Genomic DNA, 26,154 nt, shown 5'->3' with positions numbered 1-26,154 from the left:
TTAAATGAAACCATTTATTTCCCACAGAATTATTGTTTAAACAACAATAGTTGTTGTTGCTCCAAAATAACAAAGTTTCTTCTTATACAGCCAAATTTAGTGGCTATGCATTTTTTATATTTAGATATTAAATAACATGTAAAAATAAATAGTTAAAAAAAACACAAAAAAAACTTAAATAATGTAATAAATAGAAGAGAACCCATAGAAAATAAATATTGGAAAAATATATACACCCAGATTCTGAACACCAATATAATTCACATATGAGATTGATTAATGTAGTTATGTTTTCTGAAGAGTCTCCGTGTTGCTACTGTAAAATTGACCCATATGTTTAACCAGTAGCGAACCATTTGGTAAATACAGATTTGAAATAATCCTGTCTGTTTCACACACTGGCAGTTTCTCCTTGAGGAAAACCTTTAACTGGCACATTTGGGTTAGAAGGCAAAAAAGTTCATCTTTGTAACTGTAATGAGCCCTAGCTTGTCGCTCGCTGGGCGCACCAATTTTGGCAAAACTACAGTAAGAAAAGATTGTTCTATACATTCATCACTCTTTGCTATGTGCTTTTCTCAAGGCTAAACGAAAAGTACTACAGCATTGACTGCTCTCTTCATAATAATCTAGTTGATTCATTATAATGTAAAGGGACAAATTTAATATATGCTGGAGCAGGGAACTGTAGCCTATAAAAACTAGACTTGCTCTGCAGTAAAATACACTGATACCAATTAGCTGCCAGTGGCCCTCATCACAGCAAAGGGTAAAAAGGTTTTCTTCCCAGTCCATATTTGTTTGCAGTGTATTAAACATTTATTATAGACTAGGTTGTATATCCAAAAGAACCAGTTATGGTGTAAGGCTTTTTGACATACCATTACACTAAGGCTGTCCTATGCATGAGGCCTTCTCCAGCACTAGAACTTTGTAATCTGCAGCCTATATAACCTTTATTATGGCGGTATAACATAGCAGCACACTTTCTTCATTCCTTATATATATATATTTATATAAAATAATATGTTTATAATACATTAGACAGCTGTAACAGAGCATGGCCTCCAACCTCTGACACTGGATAAATTAACCCTTCAGCTGACAGGTGAGTGTGACATATAGCAAAGCAACTGAACGGTGGTCACTGTTGGGTTTCAGATAAAGCTCCCCAGGACAGATTATAGTAATGCCAACACAAGAGCAGAGAATTCTCTATAGCACCAGGAATCAGGTGCCATTGGTTGTAAAGAAATGTATTGGCACAGCTAAAACTACTGCATTGATGACTATGTTGACACATTACATATGCTGAGCTAAGCACAAAGTCTGTACATTGATGGAGTCGACAAACCTAAGAAAAATGTTATCCTGTGTTCTTCCGATGATTGTAGAGAACGCAGGAGCAACAAGGTGCAGACTACATGTGTAGGAAAGGCGAAAGCATGAAATAGCATCAGTGACATCGCATGCTTGAAGATGGTATTTTCTGTCTGTAAGAAAACAAACAAGCCATGTTCTTAGAGGTGCAGTACATTTTTTTTAAAGCAAAAATATGTTTCTCGATGTCATCCAAACCTCAATTTTCTAAAACTATCATGACAATACTAATAAGTCTCTTCTATAAGGACACTAAGCAAAACCAACATGGGAGGCATAGGTGGTAGGGGAAGAGGCCACAAGTCTCTTATAGAAAGAAAGAAGTAGAGCACCGGGCTTCCACGGAGAATAAAATTATGACTTTATTAAATACATTTACAAACAAGGGACCATAGTCCCCGGGGTAAAAAAACTGACTAATGAAGGACAGAGAACGGCTAACATGTTTCGGCTCCCACGCCGTAATCTTAGCTAAGATTACGGCGTGGGAGCCGAAACATGTTAGCTGTTTGTAAATGTTGTATTTAATAAAGTCATAATTTTATTCTCCGTGGAAGCCCGGTGCTCTACTTCTTTCTTTCTATATTGCATAACTTTGGCCACAGAGTGTGAGCACGGGCAGAAGGAGATAGGCACTCGTTTCTTATGTGCCTGCAATTACATGCTGAGGAGTCCGCAGACCGGCCATTAGTGTGTGGTACATGTGTGGAGACCTAGGAGGACTAAGGAACCCGGAGGGGTAGGAAGAACCCCTCTAGACTGAAAGCTGTGTATAACAACATTACCTGGAAGGAGGACAACTGCTAACAAAGGGACGTGAGTAGAGCTGCTCAGCTCCTGAATTTTAACTTGAACTTGTAATCTGTTACTGCTTGTCCTTAAGTAAAGGGTATACATACACAGAGTTGGAGTATATATATATATATATATATATATCCTTTGATGCTTCTAGACACTCCACCTGATGGGAATTAAATATCGTAGTGACCACCACTATTTTTACTAAGAGACTACATGCATATACACTGATATTGGAATGTTTGTACTACTATTTATTAACTAGCATAAGCAAATAGAATTGTACAGATTTACACCCATCTCTATAGTGTTTGCAACAAACCGGTCTACTGTGACACTGTGTACAGTTACAAATCAATTTGTTTCTTTTTGCCACAAGTCTCTTGTCTACAGTGTGCAGTGAGAGGTGTTATGAAGTGTAAAAGTCTCTAAAATACATTCATCTATACACCATGAAATATATATCAGGGGATGGGGATGAAATAAAGGCTAATTAAAAATAAATAAATCACAAAACCGCAGAAAGTTTACATTAATCATAGTACAGATATAGGTTATTAAAAGCTTAATCCATAAACAAAGTTTATTCACAGCACAATGATGTCCCATTATAACTTAAAAGGATATTGGACTCCCCTTTAATGTGTTCTAAATGGTCTATTTTACCTGCTGGAGTGTGCCTAATTTGACGAGGCACCTATGTATACCACTTGTTTGGGGGTGCTTGCTTCTGGGAGGAATGAGGGACCAGAATTGAAGTGTCCCCCATTCCTTCCAGAAGGTTGCACCCCCAAACAAATGGTTTCCCTAGGTGCCTCATGAAATTGCTGCCAACATACTAAAAGGGTGAATTGATCCCCTGCACCCTGTTTGATTGGCACCCCTTTTAAGAAGCAGCGGACCAGGGCTCAATTCCGGTCAGGCGCTGATTCTCTGTGACACATTGATTATAATTTTAGCGACATAGCTTCATAGTTAAAATGGGGAGGTTTACTATTTAATATAGTTTATTATAGGAACGTATTTTTATGACAGTAGGCAGTATGTGGGAGTTAGCTGGGGCGCTCCATGGGAGTGTAGTTTAGAATTACATACGTGTAGGTGTTATTAGGGCCTTAGCTGGGTGTTCCAGGGGTGTGTAGGTTAGGCGTGATGTACTTGTAGGTAGTCAGGGGGAGTTAGCTGGGCGTGCAGGGTGATTGTAGGTTGGCTGGGATGTAGGTGGTTGTGGGGAGCAAACGAGGCAGAACAGTGGAAGTGTAACTTAGTAGTGATATCCTTATAGGTGTTCAGGAGGAGTTAGAGGGGCGTGCTAATGGGAGTAGCCGGCACTTTGATTCAGACACATCGACACAAGATTGATATGTTCAAATCAGCGTGTGCCTACATGGAAACAATGTTTACTTTAGTTTCACTGTCTGAGCCGTGTAGATACACTTCAAATAGGGCCCGCCGCAGCAATATGCCGACGAGCGGCATTGCTCAGACATGCCCCTTTTCTTTGAATATCTCGACAGACCGTCTGACTGCAAGGCTGACGAGGCCAGTGAGGCAGTTTCGATGGTCAGTCGATGCTTTTAATATCGGGGCCTAAGCGAGAAACAGTAACAGAGATAACTAACACACATCTCCTAGCAGTATTTATTCCTCATCCATTACACCTTGGCATAAAATATACATATCAGGTTTTTAAAAAGTTTTTATACAGGCAGACAAAATAAAATAAAAAAAGATCACGAGTTTTGTCGGTAGAGCCGTGCAGTGCTAACAAGCTTTTTTTTTTCACTGCTCCCTTAAAACAACGCTGGTATTACAGGTTTTTTTAAACCCGGCCTTAGCCGCAAAAAGGTGAGCGTAGAGCAGAATTTAGCTCCATATCTCACCTCAATACCAGCGTTGCTTAAGTCAGCCCTAATCTGCCGCTTAGGACACCGCCGCCATCTACATTATACTTATGAACCCCTAATCTACTGCCCCCAACATCGGCGACACCTATATTATAGTTATTAACCCCTAATCTGCCCCCCAACATCACTGCAACTATATTACATTTATTAACCCCTAATCTGTCGCCACCAACATCGTTGCCACTATTATAAATTTATTAACCCCTAAACCTAAGTCTAACCCTAACCCTAACACCCCCCTAACTTAAATATAATTTAAATTAAACAAAATAAATTTACTAAAATGAAATAAATTATTCCTATTTAAAACTAAATACTTACCGATAAAATAAACCCTAAGTTAGCTACAATATAACTAATAGTTACATTGTAGCTATCTTAGGATTTATATTTAATTTACAGGCAACTTTGTATTTATTTTAACTAGGTACAATAGTTATTAACTATTTAATAACATCCTAGTTAAAATAAGTACAAAAGTACCTGTAAAATAAACCCTAACCTAAGTTACAATTACACCTAACACTACACTATAATTAAACTAATTACCTAAACTACCTACAATTAAATAAAATAAACTAAATTACGAAAAAAAAACCCCACTAAATTACAGAAAAAAAAAAGAATTACAAGAATTTTAAACTAATTACACCTAATCTAATCCCCCCAATAAAATAAAAAAGCCCCCCCAAAATAATAAAATTCCCTACCCTATTCTAAATTACAAATAGCCCTTAAAAGGGCCTTTTGCGGGGCATTGCCTCAAATTAATCAGCTCTTTCACCTGTAAAACAAATACAATACCCCCCCAACATTAAAACCCACCACCCACACATCCAACCCTACTCTAAAACCCACCCAATCCCCCCTTAAAAAAACCTAACACTACCCCCTGAAGATCTCCCTACCTTGAGCCGTCTTCACCCAGCCGGGCACAAGTGGACCTCCAGAGGGGCAGAAGTCTTCATCCGATCCGGGCAGAAGAGGTCCTCCAAACGGCAGATGTCCAGACGGCATCTTTTATCTTCATCCATCCGGAGTGGAGCGGGTCCATCTTCAATCCAGCCGACGCAGAGCCATCCTTTTCAAACGAAGTCCAAGCGAAGAATGAAGGTTCCTTTAAATGACGTCATCCAAGATGGCATCCATTGAATTCCGATTGGCTGATAGGATTCTATCAGTCAATCGGAATTAAGGTAGGAAAAATCCTATTGGCTCATCCAATCAGCCAATAGGATTGAAGTTCAATCCTATTGGCTGATTGGATCAGCCAATAGGATTGAGCTCGCATTCTATTGGCTGTTCCAATCAGCCAATAGAATGCAAGCTCAATCCTATTGGCTGATTGGATGAGCCAATAGGATTTTTCCTACCTTAATTCCGATTGGCTGATAGAATCCAATCAGCCAATAGGAATTCAAGGGACGCCATCTTGGATGATGTAATTTAAAGGAACCTTCATTCTTCGCTTGGACTTCGTTTGAAGAGGATGGATAGGCGTCGGCTGGATTGAAGATGGACCCGCTCCGGATGGATGAAGACATCTGCCGCTTGGAGTACCTCTTCTGCCAGGATCGGATGAAGACTTTTGCCCCTCTGGAGGTCCACTTGTGCCCGGCTGGGTGAAGACGGCTCAAGGTAGGGAGATCTTCAGGGGGGTAGTGTTAGGTTTTTTTAAGGGGGTATTGGGTGGGTTTTAGAGTAGGGTTGGGTGTGTGGGTGGTGGGTTTTAATGTTGGGGGGGGTATTGTATTTTTTTTACAGGTGAAAGAGCTGATTACTTTGGGGCAATGCGCCGCAAAAGGCCCTTTTAAGGGCTATTTGTAATTTAGTATAGGGAAGGGAATTTTATTATTTTGGGGGGCTTTTTTTATTTTATTAGGGGGATTAGATTAGGTGTAATTAGTTTAAAATTCTTGTAATTCTTTTTTTCCCCTGCAATTTAGTGTTTGTTTTTTTTCCGTAATTTAGTTTATTTAATTTAATTGTAATTAATTGTAGGTAGTTTAGGTAATTAGTTTAATTATAGTGTAGTGTTAGGTGCAATTGTAACTTAGGTTAGGGTTTATTTTACATGTACTTTTGTACTTATTTTAACTAGGAAGTTATTAAATAGTTAATAACTATTTAATAACTATTGTACCTAGTTAAAATAAATACAAAGTTGCCTGTAAAATAAATATAAATCCTAAGATAGCTACAATGTAACTATTAGTTATATTGTAGCTATTTTAGGGTTTATTTTATTGGTAAGTATTTAGTTTTAAATAGGAATAATTTATTTAATTTTAGTAATTTTATTTAGATTATTTTAAATTATATTTAAGTTAGGGGGAGTGCTGCAGTTTAGGGGTTAATACATTTATTAAAGTGGCGGCGATGTCCGGTCGGTAGATTAGGGGTTAAATAATTTTATTATAGTGTTTGCGATGTGGGGGGGAACTTGGTTTAGGGGTTAATAGGTAGTTTATGGGTGTTAGTGTACTTTTTATCACTTTAGTTAAGAGTTTTATTTTACGGCGTTAGCCCATAAAACTCTTAACTACTGACTTTTAAATGCGGTAGAAGTCTTGACAGGAGAGGGTGTACCACTCACTTCTTCCAAGACTCGTAATACCAGCATTAGGCAAGTCCCATTAAAAAGATAGGATACGCAATTGACGTAAGGGGATTTGTGGTATGCTCGAGTCGCAGAAGAAAAGTGAGCGGTACACCTGTACCTGCCTGACTCGTAATACCAGTGGGCGTTAAAAAGCAGAGTTGGGACCTCTCAACGCTGCTTTTTAACCCTAACACAGAACTCGTGATCTAGCTGATAGTTTGTCTATATATTGAATATAATTTGTAAGTATTATTTCACATTTTGTATATGTTATATACTAAAAAACAAAAAGAAGAGAGAGCGTAACCACGACTCAAGGTAACAGTATTTAATTCCACTTTGCGCTTATGAATATACTGCAATTACAGGATTAAAAAGTTAACAAGCGTCTCTTAAGATCTCATACAGTCCTCGATTCTCCGGTCTCACTCAGCTGTAGCTGTATCTTTGTTCGTTTCCGTTTCCGGCTTGAGGGCTTGGTATTTGTTCCTTTACCCAATGCAGGAGTAAATTCAACCTTTCCTTTCCAGATACTGTTATCCAACTGGATCTACTAGCGTCTACGCGTTTCGTCCGTCTTCTGCAGACTTTTTCAAGACTTCTGGTCAGTGTATCTTTTTCGCGGGGATCCTCCGTTTAAAAAACTGTTTGCTCCTCCTACCTCTCTGTCCCAATCCAATCCGTTACAGGGCAATTTCAAACGCCCTTCTTCATTTAATCCTACGTACACACAAGGAGAATATATCCCTGTGTTTAATTCACTCCTCACAGAAGAGATAAATAAATATTTCGATACCAGTAGTCACAATAAAAAATTTAAATTTAAAGATAATTTAAGAAAAGACAAAAGAGCATCCTTAAATAAATTGAAGAAAGACCATCAATTAGTGATCAGGCAAGCAGATAAGGGGGGTGGGATTATAGTACAGAATAGGGTAGATTATTTAGGGGAAGCCGAACGACTATTAAATGACGATAAAACATATAGCAAATTAAGAAAAGATCCAACCGTAGAATACAATAAAAATTTATTTAGTATACTTATAGAAGCCAAAAAAGAAGGTATACTCAATAGTGATGAATTTAATTTTGTATACAACCCACATCCAAAGATCCCCATTTTTTACCATATTCCCAAAATACATAAAAATCCAATACACCCACCCGGCCGTCCTATTATTTCCGGCATGGAATCCATTTCTAGTAATTTATCTACCTACATAGATTTCTATATGCAACCAATAGTAAAAAACATAAAATCATATATCAAAGATACAACTGAAGTTATAGTACAACTAGAAGGATCTAAATGGGAAGCAGAAGACATATGGATCACATGTGATGCTACTTCATTATACACCAGTATCCCCCACTAAAAAGGAATAGATGCGGTCAATTATGTAGGTAAAGATAGTGGTATGGCCTGTAAACACTTGAATTTTTTTAGAAAGCTGTATTAGATTTATTTTAAGCAATAACTATTTTAGCTTTAATGGTGTATTTTTACAACAGATTCAAGGGACCGCCATGGGCACTCCAATGGCGCCCTCATATGCCAATATCTATGTGTCCCACTTTGAAGACCTTAAGATATGGAATAATAACCCTTATCGACAAAATATAATTAAATATCTGAGATATATCGACGATATTATTATAATATGGCGAGGGGATATGAAGATGGCAGAGGAATTTATCAAACACATGAACAACAATCAATTCAATTTGACATTTACCAGTAAAATGTCTAAAGAACGAATTGAATTCTTGGATGTTGAGTTCTTTGTTGATCATGAGTTGAATACAGTGAAAGTACGGAACTATAGGAAACCAATGGATAGTAATGGATTTTTAAATGCTAGGAGTGGTCATATGAGTAGTTGGAAGAACAATATACCGTATGGTCAGTTTCGCAGAATACGCAAAAACTGTACTAATTTAGAGGATTACAACAGGGAAGCAGATATCTTAGAGAGGAAGTTTCTGGAGAAGGAATATGACAGGGAAACCATCAGCTCAGCAAGAGAAAAGAATGCTATATGTAACCGACAAGAACTTTTATTTCCTAAAAAAACAGGGCTTAGATAATCACAATAAAGAAGACAACAAAGTGAGGTTTATTACGACATTTAATGAAGGGTCAGGATTCATTAAAAAAGTATTACATAAACATTGGGGCATCCTAAAGTCAGACCCATTTCTAAAAGATAGTTTGGAGAATAAACCAAATGTGGTATTCAAAAAGAATAGGAATCTAAAAAATCTTCTAGCTCCATCGAAACTTATAGATCCAAAGGGAATGACAGACATTAGAACAGGCACTTTAGATAGATGGGTTGCAGGGAAACCGGGAACATATAAATGTGGGAGAAAGAATTGCTGCATGTGTCCAATCATTTGGAATAAAGATTCAATTGCAAATTGGAATAACACTAAAACAGTACCAATCAAATCCAGAGGCACATGTCAGTCTACATATGCAGTATATAGTTTGACATGCAAATGTGGGAGTATTTATATAGGAAGAACAAAGAGAAAAGTGAAACGGAGATGTTACGAACACATTAACAATATTGAGTTAGGTCTTAAAACGCACAGTGTGTCAGAACACTTTAGAATTTACCACAACAAAGATCCCAGTAGCTTACGAATAAGCATCCTAGAAATAGTACCAGCAGGTTCAAATCCCCATCAGAGACTTATCTCTTTAAGAAAAAAAAGAGACCAAATGGATCCAACAATTGGAAAGCCTGACTCCTAAAGGGTTGAATATAGATATTGACCTGCAGGTGTTTATGCTCTAAGTAAACAGGTAGAATAGTTATCCAGGGGTATTAGTCACACATGGATTATCTATATAGGTTAACATATTCATTGTTGTTTCAAGTATTAAGTACAAGTTGAAAGTATGGATAATATGAATTTATAGTAATCTATTTTTAAATGGTCCCATTAAAATATGAATACATAGAGTCTTGTGATTATGTGTTAATGGGTGTTGTAAAATAATTTTTTGAAATATGTATATGCAATTTTTATAATATGAATATGTAATATTATGTGTTTTGTATTATGTTTTGTATCATTTTAGGTGTTATTCGAATAATACCGGTAGAATTTATTAAAGTTTGAATTTTTAAGAATTAATATTAAAGAATGTATATGAATTTTAATGTGAGAAATTGTGGCAATACAGATTGGAGTATTTTGAATATATCAGAGAACTGAGAATTATACATGAGAACACTAGGTTGTGAATATACGAAATAATTGAGCGTTATACTTTGTTTCCTTCCTTCTCTCTTTTTACATAAACCCATGTAACATATGGTGAAAGAGGGTGTGCTAATTGCCCTGTAACGGATTGGATTGGGACAGAGAGGTAGGAGGAGCAAACAGTTTTTTAAACGGAGGATCCCCGCGAAAAAGATACACTGACCAGAAGTCTTGAAAAAGTCCGCAGAAGACGGACGAAACGCGTAGACGCTAGTAGATCCAGTTGGATAACAGTATCTGGAAAGGAAAGGTTGAATTTACTCCTGCATTGGGTAAAGGAACAAATACCAAGCCCTCAAGCCGGAAACGGAAACGAACAAAGATACAGCTACAGCTGAGTGAGACCGGAGAATCGAGGACTGTATGAGATCTTAAGAGACGCTTGTTAACTTTGTAATCCTGTAAGTGCAGTATATTCATAAGCGCAAAGTGGAATTAAATACTTTTACCTTGAGTCGTGGTTGCGCTCTCTCTTCTTTTTGTTTTATAGTTCTATCGATTCTGAAACACTCAGCAAAGTTCAGTGAACTGTGAAGCTGCACCACACTCAAAAGGAAGTTGGGGAGATCCTGATATAAAGTTAAAGACACAAGGAGTGCATATTCAACTTCTACCATACTCCCAGAGACATTAAGGTGAGATTATATCAGTATATATACAAGAGATGATGATTATTATTTTTATGGAATTGATTTTATATATATAATACTTTAAGTAAGGAAATATTAATTTGTTTTAAGTCTCAAGGCTACAAATATATGAACTAGTGACAGTAGATACCAAATTTAATTATATACAACGAATATATGGGTAAATATTATTAAAGAAAAGCAAATCACAGATTTTTTAATATTAAAAGACAATAAAGAGAATAAATATTATCTTATATTTGTGAAATAAATTTAGCGCAGGTTTTTTAGAGTAAAGTGTTATGTTATATACTAAAGTACTCAGCAGAGAGCGGAGTGTAATTGATTAAATTATTAAAGGTGTATAATATAATTGGTCACTCTGAGGATGGAACTTAAGCCGTCTGAAAGAGGGTTCTCAATTGGGTAGTCTTGGTCTGTAAAATTCCCTCTCAAGTACGCTCTAACAATGGCACAATAGATTTCATTGATTGGCTAAATGGCAATCATTCTGGTTTTGATTGGTCAGGAATATAACATAAATTATGCTTACCTGATAATTTGATTTCCATCGTGGGGAGGAGAGTCCACGGCTTCATTCATTACTTGTGGGAATTAAGAACCTGGCCACCAGGAGGAGGCAAAGACACCCCAGCCAAAGGCTTAAATCCCCCACTTCCCTCATCCCCCAGTCATACTGCCGAGAGAACAAGGAACAGTAGGAGAAATATCAGGTTTTAAATGGTGCCAGAAGAACAAAATTAAATTTAGGTCCGCCCACCGGAGCAACAGGCGGAAGCCGTGGACTCTCCTGATCAGGTAAGCATAATTTATGTTTTCCCATCTAAAGGGGAGGAGAGTCCACGGCTTCATTCATTACTTGTAAGAACAAATACCCAAGCTCTAGAGGACACTGAATGAAAAAACGGGAGGGCAAAAGAAGGCAGACCCTAATCTGAGGGCACCACAGCCTGTAACACCTTTCTCCCAAAAACTGCTTACGCCAAAGCAAAAACGTCAAATTTGTAAAATCTTGTAAAGGTATGTAAGGAGGACCAGGTAGTCGCCTTACAAATCTGCTCCATAGAGGCCTCATTCTTGAAGGCCCAAGAAGAAGCCACAGTTCTAGTTGAATGAGCCATGATCTTCTGAGGAGGCTTATGTCCCGCTGTCTCATAGGCTAAGCGAATCATGCTCCTCAACCAAAAGGACAAAGAAGTCGAAGAGGCCTTCTGCCCCTTGCGCTTCCCTGCATACACCACAAAAAGAGATGAAGATCGTCTGAAATCCTTTGAAGATAAAACTTCAAGGCTCGAACCACGTCAAAATTATTAAGTAACCGCTCCTTAGGAGAAGAGGGGTTAGGACACAAAGAAGGAACTACTATTTCCTGATTGATGTTACGGTTAAACACAACTTTGGGCAGAAATCCCAAACCAATGCGGAGAACAGCCTTATTGGAGTGAAAGACCAAATAAAGAGGCTCAAATTGCAAGGCCGCCAACTCAGAGACTCTGCGAGCCGATGCAATAGCCAACAGAAAAAGAACCTTCCAGGAAAGAATCTTAATGTCAATAGAGTGCATAGGTTCAAAGGAACCCTCTGCAACACCTTCAGAATAGGGCTGCAACAACTAATTGGTAAGTTTGATCATAAAAATAGTTGTCAACAAATCTCATTATCCATTAGGTGGTCAGTGATTAGTTGGTCAGTTGCACAGGACCAACTGCTTTAATCTGATGATCTACTGCAACTAAGATTGTGCAAAAAAAATTGAATTTATTTATTTTTTTAATCTTTTTTCTATCCGATTAATCGGACAATAATCATCCGATTAATCGGATAGAAAAAAAATAAATAAAAATGGATTGAAGCAGCTGGTGCTGTGCAATTAACCAACTAATCGCTGACCACCTAATTGATAATGAGATTCTTTGACAACTATTTTTTTGATCAATCTTACCGATTATTTGTTGCAGCCCTACTTCAGAACCAAGTTCAAGCTCCAAGGAGGAGCGGACTGGCTAAAAACAGGCCTGATTCTAGCCAAAGCCTGAACAAAAGACTGAATATCGGGAAGCTCAGCGAGCCTCTTGTGCAACAAAACCGTTAAAGTCGAAATCTGTCCCTTCAAGGAACTAGCGGCTAACCCCTTCTCCAGTCCATCATGGAGAAAGGACAGAATCCTGGATACCTTAACCTTGTGCCAAGGATATCCCTGCTTCTCACACCAGGACAAGTAAGTTCTCCACACCATATGATAGATGCGACGAGTGACCGGCTTCCTAGCCTGAACAAGAGTATCAATCACTCTCTCAGAAAAGTCTCTCCTGGGCAAGATAAGCATTCAATCTCCACACAGTCAGCCTCAGAGAATCTAGATTTTGATGTTGAAAGGGACCCTGTACCAACAGATCCTTGCGACAGGGTAACCTCCATGGAGGAGATGACGACATTCCCACCAGATCCGCAAACCACATCCTCCACGGCCACGATGGAGCAATCAGAATTGCCGAAGCTTGCTCCTGCTTGATGCGGGCCACTACACGAGGTAGACAAATGACCTCCAGGGCAGCGCCCAGACACTCTTACTCTGTACCCTAGTGACACGCACAATGTACTGATCTTCACGCTGTGATATCAATCACGCCCCCAAATGATTGAACTCCGCTCAGAGTAAAACAATGAAAGGCACAGGTAATCTCACAGCTCTTCAGCAAGTGCCGTAAAAGAAGAGGCGGTCCATCCCTGCCTCAGAGAGAAATCAATCCAACAACAGAAACGCACCCTGCCAGCAAGTAGAAAGGAGTAACCAAGTCCATAAGGTAAATGTGGTGAAAAAAATCTGCATTTATTAGTTCCAATTCCCTAAAAAAAAGAGTGACACACACAAAGAAACAAAGTAGCATATAACGGTCATCACGAGGTAGAAGTGGCAACGGTAGAAAAATGTAAAATAGGTTGAACCCCCAAGGCACCGAGACTTCTCTGCCAACCTCCTGTGACTGGGGGATGAGGGGAGTGGGGGTGGTATTTAAGCCTTTGGCTGGGGTGTCTTTGCCTCCTCCTGGTGGCCAGGTTCTTAATTCCCACAAGTAATGAATGAAGCCGTGGACTCTCCTCCCCTTTAGATGGAAATTTGAATTTTAACAAGCTGAGTGTAATGTTATCTTGAAAAATGCCAGGGGGCGTGGCCGAAACATGATCAACATTTTAATAATGTATATGACACTTTTAGTTTAAACAAAGGATTTTATTTTTATGAAGAGACAGGTATCCTGTTTGATACTAACTGCTGGCTAATACGCTTGGGACTGGTGTATGAACTGCATGTGTCCTGTTACAAGAAAAAGCTGACATTTTGAAATATAGAGGACAGTGATCCAGTGCAGAAGGAGAACAACAGATATTATATACAACGCATTGGCTCAGTCGATCCTAGTGAGTGCAACAGGTGGGGGGGGGGGGGGGCGGGCTTGGCATCTGTGTATTTACGTTTTGCCCATGTGGGGCTCCTCTGTGTTTTTCTTTCAGGCACCCAATTTAAGAACCTGAATTGTCCTTAAAACACCTAAGAGCCATTTTGTGGCTGCATAGGAAAGAGCGGAGTTTGGATTTTATGCACCTGGGACTTTTTAATGAATAATTATATTACTTATCGTATAAATCTGTACTGCACATATTTTTTAAAATAATATTGATTTAATCATTAGGTCTTTCAGTATTAACATATGTTTTTACGCAACAGTTTCTACTAACATTTGTAAAATAATTTTTTAATGATTAACTGTTGTTTTGTCTGAAAATAGAGAGTGCGCAGGTATTGTTTCCTTTATTGTTTTTACCTTGTATCTAAGCCACCGCATACTGCCCACTTATTTCAGTTCATTTGACAGACTTGCATTTTAGCCAGTCAGTGCCGACTCAAATAACTCCACGGGAGTGAGCACAATGTTATCTTTATGGCACACATGAACTAGCGCCGTCTAGCTGTGGAAAAACTGTCAAAATGCACTGAGATAGAGGCGGCCTTCCAGGGCTTAGAAATTAGCATATGAGCCAACTGTTATGTTCCTGTCCCTTTAAATCAGGATGTTCAGGTATTCACATTCCTATATAAGGCCCCTCCTCCAGTCTACCTATGCTTGGTAATTTGTATTCACTTAGCTATAAGCTGAGCAACAACGAAGACACCTTGCTGATATTCCTAACCAAGGAATTTACTCTTAGTAACTACAATTGCTGTGTGCTTTTCAACTTTGGATCGTCATATACCAGGTTTCCTTATTTTGACCGGAATCCTCAAAGTATCTCTTACTTGTTAATTCTGTTTCTCCCGGCTTATACATTGAAGCCGTGTATCGGCGTCTGACGTCACCGTAAGTCTCTGGAGCTCTCTCTCACTCTGGCTGCAAACAACCAACTCCTGTGCTTAATAGCAACTCACCTTGAAGCTGCGGTAACCGTTACTATTTCTTACTCTCTGAAGGTGGTAACGTATTATACCTTAATTCACTTACTACTTTAAAGGACTTTCCTGCATGTTTTACAGTGTGACGCTTATGCAAATACAGTTACCTTTAACTATCTGATTGCCTGTAATATCTATCGATTCAGCTTGACGAACTGTGCTTAATTATTCTATGTGCCTTATCAAATAATCATACTGTTGGTTGTGAAGGACTGCCTGCTGTTTACATGAATACTAACAACGTTATAGACTAACTAAGGACTGCCTGTTAACTAAAAACAACATAACCTGTTATAGAGCTCTCCTGCTTAATTTATATAGAAACACCTCCTGGTTGCAACCTGTGTTATTTGAGGCTGACATTCACCTACTAACACTTAATCTTATATTTATCTTTCTTTTATCTACTATCTCTATAATTATCTGCATATTGCAAACTGCTATTGCAATCGGGATAATATACCTTTAAATCTCATTTCTTCCTCTCTGCATAATTATCTGCATATTGCAAACTGCTATTGCAATCGGGATAATATACCTTTAAATCTCATTTCTTTCACTCTGCATCCATGCAGCAGTGACCCTCAGATCTATGAGCAAAAACTAGGTTCTTGATTACATCTAATGAACCTAAAGGTTTGGTGTGAGACTGAGTGGTCCTGCAGTTAAGGATATCAAATACTTGCACCTAACATAACACCAACCTAGGTTTAGCTTTCAACAAAGAATACCAAGAGAACAAAGCAAATTTGATGATAAAAGTAAATTTGAACATTGTTTAAAATTGCATGCCCTATCTGAATCATGAACGTTTAATTTTGACTTTACTGTCTCTTTAACAAAAGCTCCTCTATTTGCTTGTTATTAGAATTTTGGTTATCTTTCAAATTTGAGACTCTTTGTTCTACTTAGTTCAGGTCGGTATTACACAATTTCATTTCAACTTTGATTTAACATCCTGATTAATGATTTCAATTTTAGGTATTATCAGTTTAGTTAATTGTTTGATAAAGTATTGAGCATATGGTGAACCTGTATTTATTTACAAGTTAACTGTGCTGGTGTCAAATGTATTTTTTGGATGTTTTAATTAGAAATTTTACTTTAGATTTTTACTCATCCATATAACCAACTCAGTGATAAATATTGTCTCAATACAACATAACATATATCTTGAATATATATTAGAAACACCAGAATAAGATCCACTTTCTCTCAGTCAGCAGTATATATCAGCTTCAAATACAGGTAGCCCTCAGTTTACGCCGGGGTTAGGTTCCAGAAGGAATGGTTGTAAATCGAAACCGTTGTAAATTGAAACCCAGTTTATAATGTAAGTCAATAGGAAGTGAGGGAGATAGGCTCCAGGCCCCTCTCAAAATTGTCATAAGTAACACCTAATACATTATTTTTAAAGCTTTGAAATTAAGACTTTAAATGCTAAACAGCATTATAAACCTAATAAAATAATCACACAACACAGACTTCACTTTCATTTTTCTGCAAACAGTTCTTTCTATGCATTCCAATCTGGACTGATTTATAGACAGGAAGATCTTGTTCCTTTGAAATCTGCTCGATAGCTCAGGTCTGGATAAACTGATTAATTTCAGCTTGCTTGGCTTTGCTGCAACACAAGCGGACAGCTCCACCTACTGGCTATTTTAATAAATGAACTGCTTCTCAATGCTTTTCAATAGCAGTCACATGACTGGAAAAAAAGGTTGTTATTCTGAAACGGTGTAAATTGAACCGTTGTAAAACGAGGGCCACCTGTATAGTATTCAATATCTTTTCTCAATATACCAACAAGAAAAGCAAGAGGAAAAAGAAAAAAAGAAAAAAACAAAACCGTACCTTCTAGTTGTCACAAATATATAAAAAACTCACTGTGATGCTATGTTCCAGAGAGAATAAGTATCTATAAATCTTATTAATATAAAATATCTTGCCCACGCTGTAGATGGATTTTTTCAGTTACTTAGTGACCTTGGGGAGCTCCACTGCTATCCTCAGTCAAACTGTAGACTCAGTTAAAATCTTAAGCCTCCTTCTGGCTTCACATGGGTGAATTGCAGCCCTATGTAATCCCTTAAAGGGACAGTCTACACCAGAATTTTTATTGTTTTAAAAGATAGATAATCCCTTTATTACCCATTCCCCAGTTTTGCATAACCAACACAGTTATATTAATAGACTTTTAACCTCTGTGATTATCTTGTATCTAAGCCTCTGTAAACTGACCCTTTATTTCAGTTCTTTTGACAGACTTGCAGTTTAGCCGATCAGTGCCTGCTCCCAGATAACTTCACGTGCACGAGCACAGTGTTATCTATATAAAATACATGAACTAACACCCTCTAGTGGTGAAAAACTGTTAAAATGCATTCTGAAAAGAGGTGGCCTTCAAGGTCTAAGAAATTAGCACATGAACCTCCTAGGTTAAGCTTTCAACTAAGAATACCAAGAGAACAAAGCAAAATTGGTGATAAAAAGTAAATTGGAAAATTGTTTAAAATTACATGCTCTATCTGAATCATGAAAGTTTTTTTTTGCCTAGACTGTCCCTTTAAGGCATAAAGGCTCTACTTTGCTGTCTGCTCCAAGCAATGATCTCATCTAGCACTCTCCCTCTCCTCTTGTTAGCAGAAGTGCCTCCATGCACTTTTTTTTTGGGTCTAGTGGCATCTCACTCTCTCTGTATCTCCTTGGTCTTGACTCAAAAGTTGTGAACTGGGTAGAATGCTGGCTTAAGGACAGAAAACAAAGTGTCTTAGTAAATGGAGTACATTCAGCAGAGGGGGCTGTTACTAGTGGTGCTCCTCAGGGCTCAGTTCTGGGCCCTGTTTTGTTTAACATATTTATCAGAGATATAAGCAACGGGCTACAGGGCAAAGTATATCTGTTTGCAAATTATACAAAAATTTGTAATAGAGTAGATGTTCCAGGGGGAGTAGACAAAATGAGAAGTGATATACAACAATTGGAGGATTGGACAAATGACTGGGATCTAAAGTTTAACACAGCAAAGTGTAGAATTATGCATTTAGGGAAGAAAAATTCAAATGATAATTATAACTCAATGACACTTTACTGACTGTTACAAATGAGCAACGGGACTTGTGGATTATTATTTCAGATGATTTTAAATTAAGTAAACAATGTTATATATATATATAATATATATTGCAGCGAGTAAGGTCAGCAGAATGCTTGGATATACTGGTAGAGGTATTTGCAGCAGAAATAGTAAGGTTCTTATGCCACTTTACAGATCATTTTTTTTTTTTTTTTTTTTTTTTTAAATAAATTTTTATTTGAGGTAAAATTATAGCATACAAATAAAGAGTTACAGCACTTTACATTAGCATTGTACAATTGCTTGCAACAAAATACATTAAATAGGTTATTCAGTAAACTTACATATGGAAAAGCAACGTCTACTGTCTATAGGTCATGCTGTTAGTGATATTTATAGTTGCTGTAATAAGAGAAGAGAGATGAACCTCAAATTTTAGTTAGTATCATACTGAGCGTAAGTAATATCAAGCTGAAGCCCAGAATGAACCATAAATAAACAACAATAAAAGGCTTATAAAATATAGAGATTAAAATATAGAGAAAATCTAAGCCTCTTAATTTTGGGCATATAGGGTGAAGGTTATTGATATTACAGTTACGGTATATAAAAAAAAAAGATAAACCGCGCAATTCGTACTCCATAGCTAGGAGGTACATTATCTGGGGGGTGGGATATTTATTTTGATGTGACAGGTCGATAAGGCAAATTATAATATCATGGCTCCATCAGACTGTGTGGCGCCTTATCGGACCAACAGCCACTACAATGAGTAGCAGATCTGCCCATTAGATCACATAAGAGGCATCTTATCTGGGGGGGAGGGGTGATTAGTCACATATGGTGGGTCATTGTGGTATTGTTATTCTCCCCAATGCAGGCACTCTAGAAGATTATATGGCAGTTCACTTTACAGATCTTGAGTATTGTGTGCAGTTCTGGAGGCCATATCTTCAGAGGGATATAAACAAACTTGAATCTGTACAAAGGAGGGCTACCAAAATGGTACATGGTCTAAAAAAATAAAATGTACTAGGAGAGGTTTAATGACCTAAATATGTATAGCTTAGAGGAGAGAATGGAAAGAGGTGATATAATAGCAACTTTCAAGTATATTAAAGGGCTTAGAAAATTCAAAAACAAGGGGTCATGATCTCAAGCTGAAGGGTAGTAGATTCAGGAGTAATTTGAGGAAGCACTTCTTTACAGAAAGGGTGATTGATTCATGGAATAAACTTCCACAAGAGGTAGTAATGACAAACACTGTGGGGGAGTTTAAGAATGCCTGGGACAAGCATAACGCTATCCTACGAACTAGATGAGTTTACACTTTTAGGATATATCAGGCAGACTTGCTGGGCCTATGGCTCTTATCTGCCGTCAATATCTACGTTTCTATGGGCATGCAGTCCCTCTGTATGTGTTGGCCTCTTCGGTCACTGGTGGCTGCACGCCTTCAAAATAGAATTAATTCTTCTAGGTACACTTGCTCAGTCAGGGATTTTGTAGGTATATAGTAAGGTGCATGATTAAACAATTATATCCAACAGGTGCTAATGATTATTGTTTTAAAATCGTTCATGAACTGAAACAGCTGTGTAGTAAGAATAAAAATGGATAAGGAACAGCCAAATTCTGCTAACAAAGTGAGGTTGCTGAAGACAGTTTAATTTCAAAAGTCATACACCATGGGTAGACTGAGCACAGCAACAAGACGCAAGGTAGTTATACTGCATCAGCAAGGTATCTCCCAGGCAGACATTTCAAGGCAGACAGGGGTTACCAGATTCTGCCTAAGGAAACTTAGTGCATGATGAAATACACATTATGGTTACTTCCCTTCGCAATCAGAAGATGTCTAGCAGTGCCATCAGCTCAGAATCGGCAGAAACCAGTAGGACCCTGGTACATTCATCTACTGTCCGGAGAAGTGGTCTTCATATAAGACTTGCAGGCAAAAAGCCATACATCTGACGTTGAAACACGGCCAAGCTACTTAACAATGCATGAAAACATAGGAACTGGGGTGCAGAAAAATAGCAGCAGTTACTCTGGACTGATGAGTCAACAATTTAAATATTTTGCTGTGACTTTGAAAAGTGGTACATGAATGAGTATCTGCAGGCAACAATAAAGCATGGAGAAAGCTCCTTGAAAGTTTGTGGCTGCAATTCTGCAAATAGAGTTGGGTGGGCATATGGTCAGAATTAATGGTGTCATCAATGCTGAGAAGGACAGACAAATACTTAACCATCATGCAGTGCCATCAGGGAGGCATCTGATTGGCCCCAAATGAATTCTGCAGCATGGCAATGTTCCCAAATATACAGCCAAATTCATTAAGAACTATCTTCAACTAGGAGTCCTGGAAGTAAAGGTATGGCCCCCACAGAGCCCTAAATCCACAGAAGAACTGTCGAGCTCCTTATAAAAAAAAATGTGTATAAGTTGACCTAGAAGAATTGATGCTGTTTTCAAGGAAAAAGGGTGGTCACACCAAATATTGATTTGATTTGGGATTTTTCTTCTGTTCATTCACGTGGCATTTTGTTGATTGATAAAAAAATAAACTATTAACATTTCTATTTTTAAAAAGATTGTAAAACACAAATGGGGGCACCACATAGCGTCTCCTGTAGAATGCTCAGTATGAATATTAACTACCTTCCAAATAGATACACACGTTTTAAAAATACTACCAAACAAATGGTGTCTATACTTATGCTAGACCCTCTCTGAGTTGCCCAGCTAACTCACTCTGGACTAGCAGCCAATAACCAATCTTCAATAGACAACTTTTATTAAGGTAAATATAAACCCAGAGAGAGGAGAGAGAGAGAGATGGGGGAGAGAAAGAGAGAGAGAGGGGGGGGGAGAAAGAAAGAGAAAGAGAGAGAGAGAGAGAGAAAGAAAGATAGGCATAAAAGAAGAAAGGTATTGATCTTAAGTTATATGGATGTTACCTATCATCGGAAAATGTTTATTTCAAAAGGAATAAAAGTGTTTAAGCTGTACATGGATGATCTGTTTATGATTTGGTGTGGTTGATTTGCAGATTTAAAACCAATTTTTTTGTTATTGAATACAGCTAACCAAGTATTGACTTTTAGATTATGTTTAAAGCTGTCTCGCAGTTTAAGAGAGTAGTCAGAAATAATTCTATGGTTAAAAGACAGGGTTAAAAGAAGAATTTGCTGAAGGATGCTTTTGAGAATGTCACTAACATGACACAGCATGAGGCGATGAGGATGAATAGCAACAAGAAAAAAATAGACTGATCCTTACCACTCTACTCCTAATAAACATGCATTTACAGCAATACTACAAGAGCACTGGCACATACTATCCACTGATAATAGTTTACCTTTTAAAATACGGAACCACCATGAATAGGATATCAAAGGTGTTGGTCATTAAAGGGACATTAAACACTTTGAGATGGTAATGTAAAATGATACATCATATATATATATATATAAAAATATGTGTTTTGTATGTTTCCTTGTTGTATGTAATAATTGTGTTAGGTCAGTTGAGGTGGATGAGACATAAAATGCACCACTTACTTGCAATTTACTTGTGGTAGTAGGAAGGATGAACAGACGCACCACCGCCTCTGATGGAATGAGCGGCAGTTGGAGAAGATGCAGGGTAATGACCAGACCGGATTGGCTTAGCTATAAAAAAAAATGAAAACATTAAATAAAGGAATACTTAAAGGGAACTAGATAACATCTAGTATTTTAAGCTCACATACTTTATTAAAATGATTTAGTTAAGAAAAACAAACTGGCACAGATATGTTTGGGGGTCCTATATAAAACCACAATGATTTCTGCATATCCAACAGGAGTTTAAAAACTCACCTACTTTCTTGGGTCCTTTGTTAAAAAAAAACCGGCATGGATACTTTTTGGGTTAAAAAAACACCCAGGATTTACCAATTGACTATTGATGCCTTTTAATCATTTTTTAACTAAATAACAAAATGTATGCTTAACAGATAAATTCCTTTCTTTCCTGGCAGGGAGAGTCCACAACTCCATTCATTACTGTTGGGAATATCAACACCTGGCCACCAGGAGGAGGCAAAGACACCCCAGCCAAAGGCTATAAATATCCCTCCCACTTCCCCTATCCCGCCTAGTCATTCGGCCGAGGGAACAAGGAAAAACAAGAAAAACATTAGGGTGTAGTGGTGCCAGAAGAAAAAATAAAAGGAAGTCACCTAAAAAATATTACGGGCGGGGTCGTGGACTCTCCCTGCCAGGAAAGAAAGGAATTTATCTGGTATAAATTTTGCTTTCTTTCCAAAAGGCAAGGAAAGTCCACGACCTCATTCATTACTGTTGGGAACCAATACCCAAGCTCAGAGGACACTGAATGAATAAAAAGGGAGGGCAAAAAAGAAAATGCGGACCCTAATCTGAGGGCACCACAGCCTGTAACACTTTTCTCCCAAAAGCTGCTTACGCCGCAGCAAAAACATCAAATTTATAGATTTTTGAAAAAGTATGTAAGGAGGACCAGGTAGCCGCCTTAGAAATCTGATCCATAGAAGCTTTATTCTTGAAAGCCCAGGAAAAAGAAACTGCTCTAGTGGAATAAGCCGTTATCCTCTCAGGAGGCTGATGCCCAGCCGCCTTATTCAAATGGATGATACTTCTCAGCCAGAATGATAATGAAGTCGCAGTTTCCTTCTGACCCCTCCGCTTACCAGAGTATAACACAAACAAGGAAGAGGATTGCCTGAAATCCTTAGTAGTCTAAAGATAGAATTTTAAGGCACGAACAACGTCCAGATTGTGGAGCAAACGTTCCTTCGAGGAAGAAAGAAGTATTAGGACAAAGGGAAGGAACAACAATTTCCTGATTGATGTTGTGATTCGAGACTACCTTAGGAAGAAAACCAAACTTATTGGCATGAAAAATAAGGTAAGGCAGTCAAACTGTAATGCAGAAAGCCAACAAAAACCTTCCAGGATAGAAGTTTAAGATCAACAGAGTGCAGAGCTCAAACAGAGCCTGCTGCAAAACACGAAGAACACGTTTGAGGCTCCAAGGAGAACTGGCGGATAGACCCTTTGTTAAGGATACACTTCCTACCTGACTTATCACTTCCTACCTGACTTATCACTATTGTGCAAGGTGCCTTTAAGACCATTCCTACCTCGCTATAAAAGGTTCCTCCCCCTGTTCTACCTTGCTTGGTAATTTGCTATTGTTGCTGCACTACTGCAGTCTCTCAGCCACAGTTCTCAAGCCAGATTTAAGTTTTCAGTTCGTTCCTGGAAGTGCTTCTTCCTTTTTCAGCCAGCTTGCAGTTACCTGATCGTCAATTCTAGTGGAGGAATCTTTCATCTTTCCCTGCAACTAGCGTCTACTACTTTCTCAGCCGTAGCTGACAACTTGCATACCTAAACCGCATGATACACTGTCCTTCTGGATTCTGCTTGTGACATCACACGCCAGCCACATTTGGCATTTCAGCTGACAGTTTGGGGAAACCGAATCGCTAATGCTCTATTAAAGTAGGTAATTCTAGAAGGTTCATGCCTCCTATACGCTTCCTCAATTGCAAGCCGCATATAGTGTATCTACACCCAGGATTAAGGTACAAGTTTTACCAATCTATTATCAGCTGTTTAACATCATATCTTTGACTGCCTCGTTACTACTATATTAACCAGTAATACACTTGCTGCCTAAGTTCTCTTTGCCTGCCAAGGGAATCCTGCTTCCTATCACAAATACTCAGATATCTGCAGGATTATTCAAGTAGTATAATTCCTAATACTTAAATTCTTGTATATATGTATATATTTTATTTGTTCTCTATAAAGCCGGAAGCCTGCTGGTCTGTATATATTCTCTCATCTCTTAAAGGAATATACCTCAATTCTGTGTTGCCTTGTATAATTAACCTGTGGTGCTACATCGATCAGGAGTGGTATTCATTAGCATTAACCCTCAGATCTATGAGCATAACAGGGTTCAAATTAACAACTTGTTGAACCCAAAGTTTGGGGAGTGGTTATCGCTTAAGATATTCCAAATCCTCACACCCTTCTCCAAACCATCTTGGAGAAAGGATAGAATTCGGTAACCTTCACCTTGTGCCATGGAAGACTGCATTCCTCACACCAATGAAGGTAAGTACGCCATACCTTGTGGTAAATACGGCGAGTGACCGGCTTGCGAGCCTGGATCAAAGTGTCTATTATTATTATTATTATCGGTTATTTGTAGAGCGCCAACAGATTACGCAGTCTATCACACTATCTGAAAAAGTCTCAGAGAATCAAGATTTTGATGTAGGAACGGACCCTGGGTCAGAAGGTCCGCACGACAAGGTAACTTTCAGGGAGGGGAGGAGGACATTCTTATTAGGTCTGCAAACCAAGTCCTTCAAGGCCACAATGGTGCTATCAGTATTATCGGAGCCGGTTCCTGCTTGATGCGAGCCACTACTCGAGGGAGAAGGGACAATGGAGGAAAAAAATATATGAAATTGAACCTCCATGGAACCGCTAATGTGTCTACCAATTCCCGCTTGAAGATCCCTTGATCTCAAACCGTATCTGGGTAGCTTGGTATTGAGACAAGAAGCCATGAGGTCTATCTCCGTGACCCCGATCTGAGAGAGTTATCTCGGAGAATACCTCGGGGTGGAGAGCCCACTCCCCTGAGTGAAAGGATTGTCTGCTGAGGAAGTCCACTTACCAGTTGTCCCCCAGGGATGTGAATCAAAGAAAGAAGACAGTTGTTAGATTCTGCCTATTGAAGAATTTGACACATCTCTATCATTGCTAGGGAACTTCTTGTTCCTCCCTGGTATTTGATGTAAGCCACGAGGTTACATTGTCTGATTAGAATCTTATATACTGGGCAGAACAGAGCTGGGCCCATGCCCTTAGAGCATAGTGAATCGACCGAAGCTCCAGGATATTGATCGGAAGAGATAATTATTCTTGGGACAAGGCCCCCTGAGCCCTCTTGGGACCCCAGACTGCTCCCCAGCCTGAGAGGCTGGCATCCGTAGTCACAATCTCTCAGGATGGTCTCAAGAAGCACGTGCCTAGGGCCGGGTGATCTTGACAGAGCCACAAAGAGAGAGTCTCTCGTCAGATTGTCCAGAACAATTTGTTGAAAAAGGTTTAGGTGATCTCCGTTCCACTGCCTCAACATGTATAGTTTTAGAGGTTTGAGATGGAATTGAGCAAAAGGAATAATGTCCATGGAGGGCACCATGAGACCAATTACCTCCATGCACTGAGCCACCAAAGGATTTAGCGTGGTCTGAAGGAATAGACATGCTGCCATCAGCTTGGAACATCTCTGATCTGTCAGAAAGATCTTCATGGATAATGAGTCAATGATGGTTCCAAGAAAACAACCCTGGTACTGGGAAACAGGGAATTCTTTTCTAGATTTATCTTCCATCCGTGAGTTCGGAGAAGACACAGAAGAGACTCCATCTGATATCTTGCCAAAGGAAAAGATGGAGCTTGAACCAAGATATCATCCAGGTACGGGGCTACAGTAATACCCTGAGACCTGGCCACTGCTAGGAGAGCTCCCAAAACCTTTGTGAAAGTGCTGGGAGCAGTAGCTAAGCCAAATGGCAAGGCTATGAACTGGGAATGTTGGTCCAGGAATGCCAGCCTCAAAAAATGAAAATGATCCTTGTGGATCGGGACATGAAGGTATGCATCCTTTAAGTCGATTGTGGTCATGAACTGTCCCTCCTGGATCAAGGGAAGGATGGACCTGATAGTCTCCATTTTGAAGGAGGGGACCCTGAGAAACTTGTTGAGACATTTTAAGTCTAGTATAGAGTGATAAGTATACCCCCCTTTTTGGGAACTACAAAGAGGTTTGAGTAAAACCCCTGACCCCTTTCTGATGAGGGCACCTGGATGATTACCCACAAGGAGAGGAGATCCCGAACGCAATCTAAAAAGGCTGCTCCTTTCTTTGGTCTTGTAGATAATCTTGAGAGAAGAAATCTG

The 26,154-nt window shown here is 38.7% G+C and overlaps 1 protein-coding gene across 1 annotated transcript in view; it reads right to left on the bottom strand.

Moving 5' to 3' along the window:
- Positions 1-210: 210 nt before the first annotated feature.
- Positions 211-26,154, bottom strand: part of KIF5C (kinesin family member 5C) — a 350,079-nt gene continuing 324,135 nt past the window's right edge. Inside the window, exons 25-26 of the mRNA XM_053698287.1 lie at positions 21,709-21,819; positions 211-1,493 (exon numbers count right to left, since the gene is read on the bottom strand). Of these exons, the coding sequence (XP_053554262.1) occupies positions 21,716-21,819 (104 nt within the window). The 3' untranslated portion in view covers positions 211-1,493; positions 21,709-21,715. The remainder of the gene's footprint in view (positions 1,494-21,708; positions 21,820-26,154) is intronic.

This window comes from Bombina bombina, chromosome 1 (assembly GCF_027579735.1).
Source record: "Bombina bombina isolate aBomBom1 chromosome 1, aBomBom1.pri, whole genome shotgun sequence".
Classification (NCBI taxonomy): domain Eukaryota; kingdom Metazoa; phylum Chordata; class Amphibia; order Anura; family Bombinatoridae; genus Bombina; species Bombina bombina.
The sequence above is the reverse complement of the archived record's forward strand: the minus strand, read 5'-3'. Positions and strand labels throughout refer to the sequence as shown.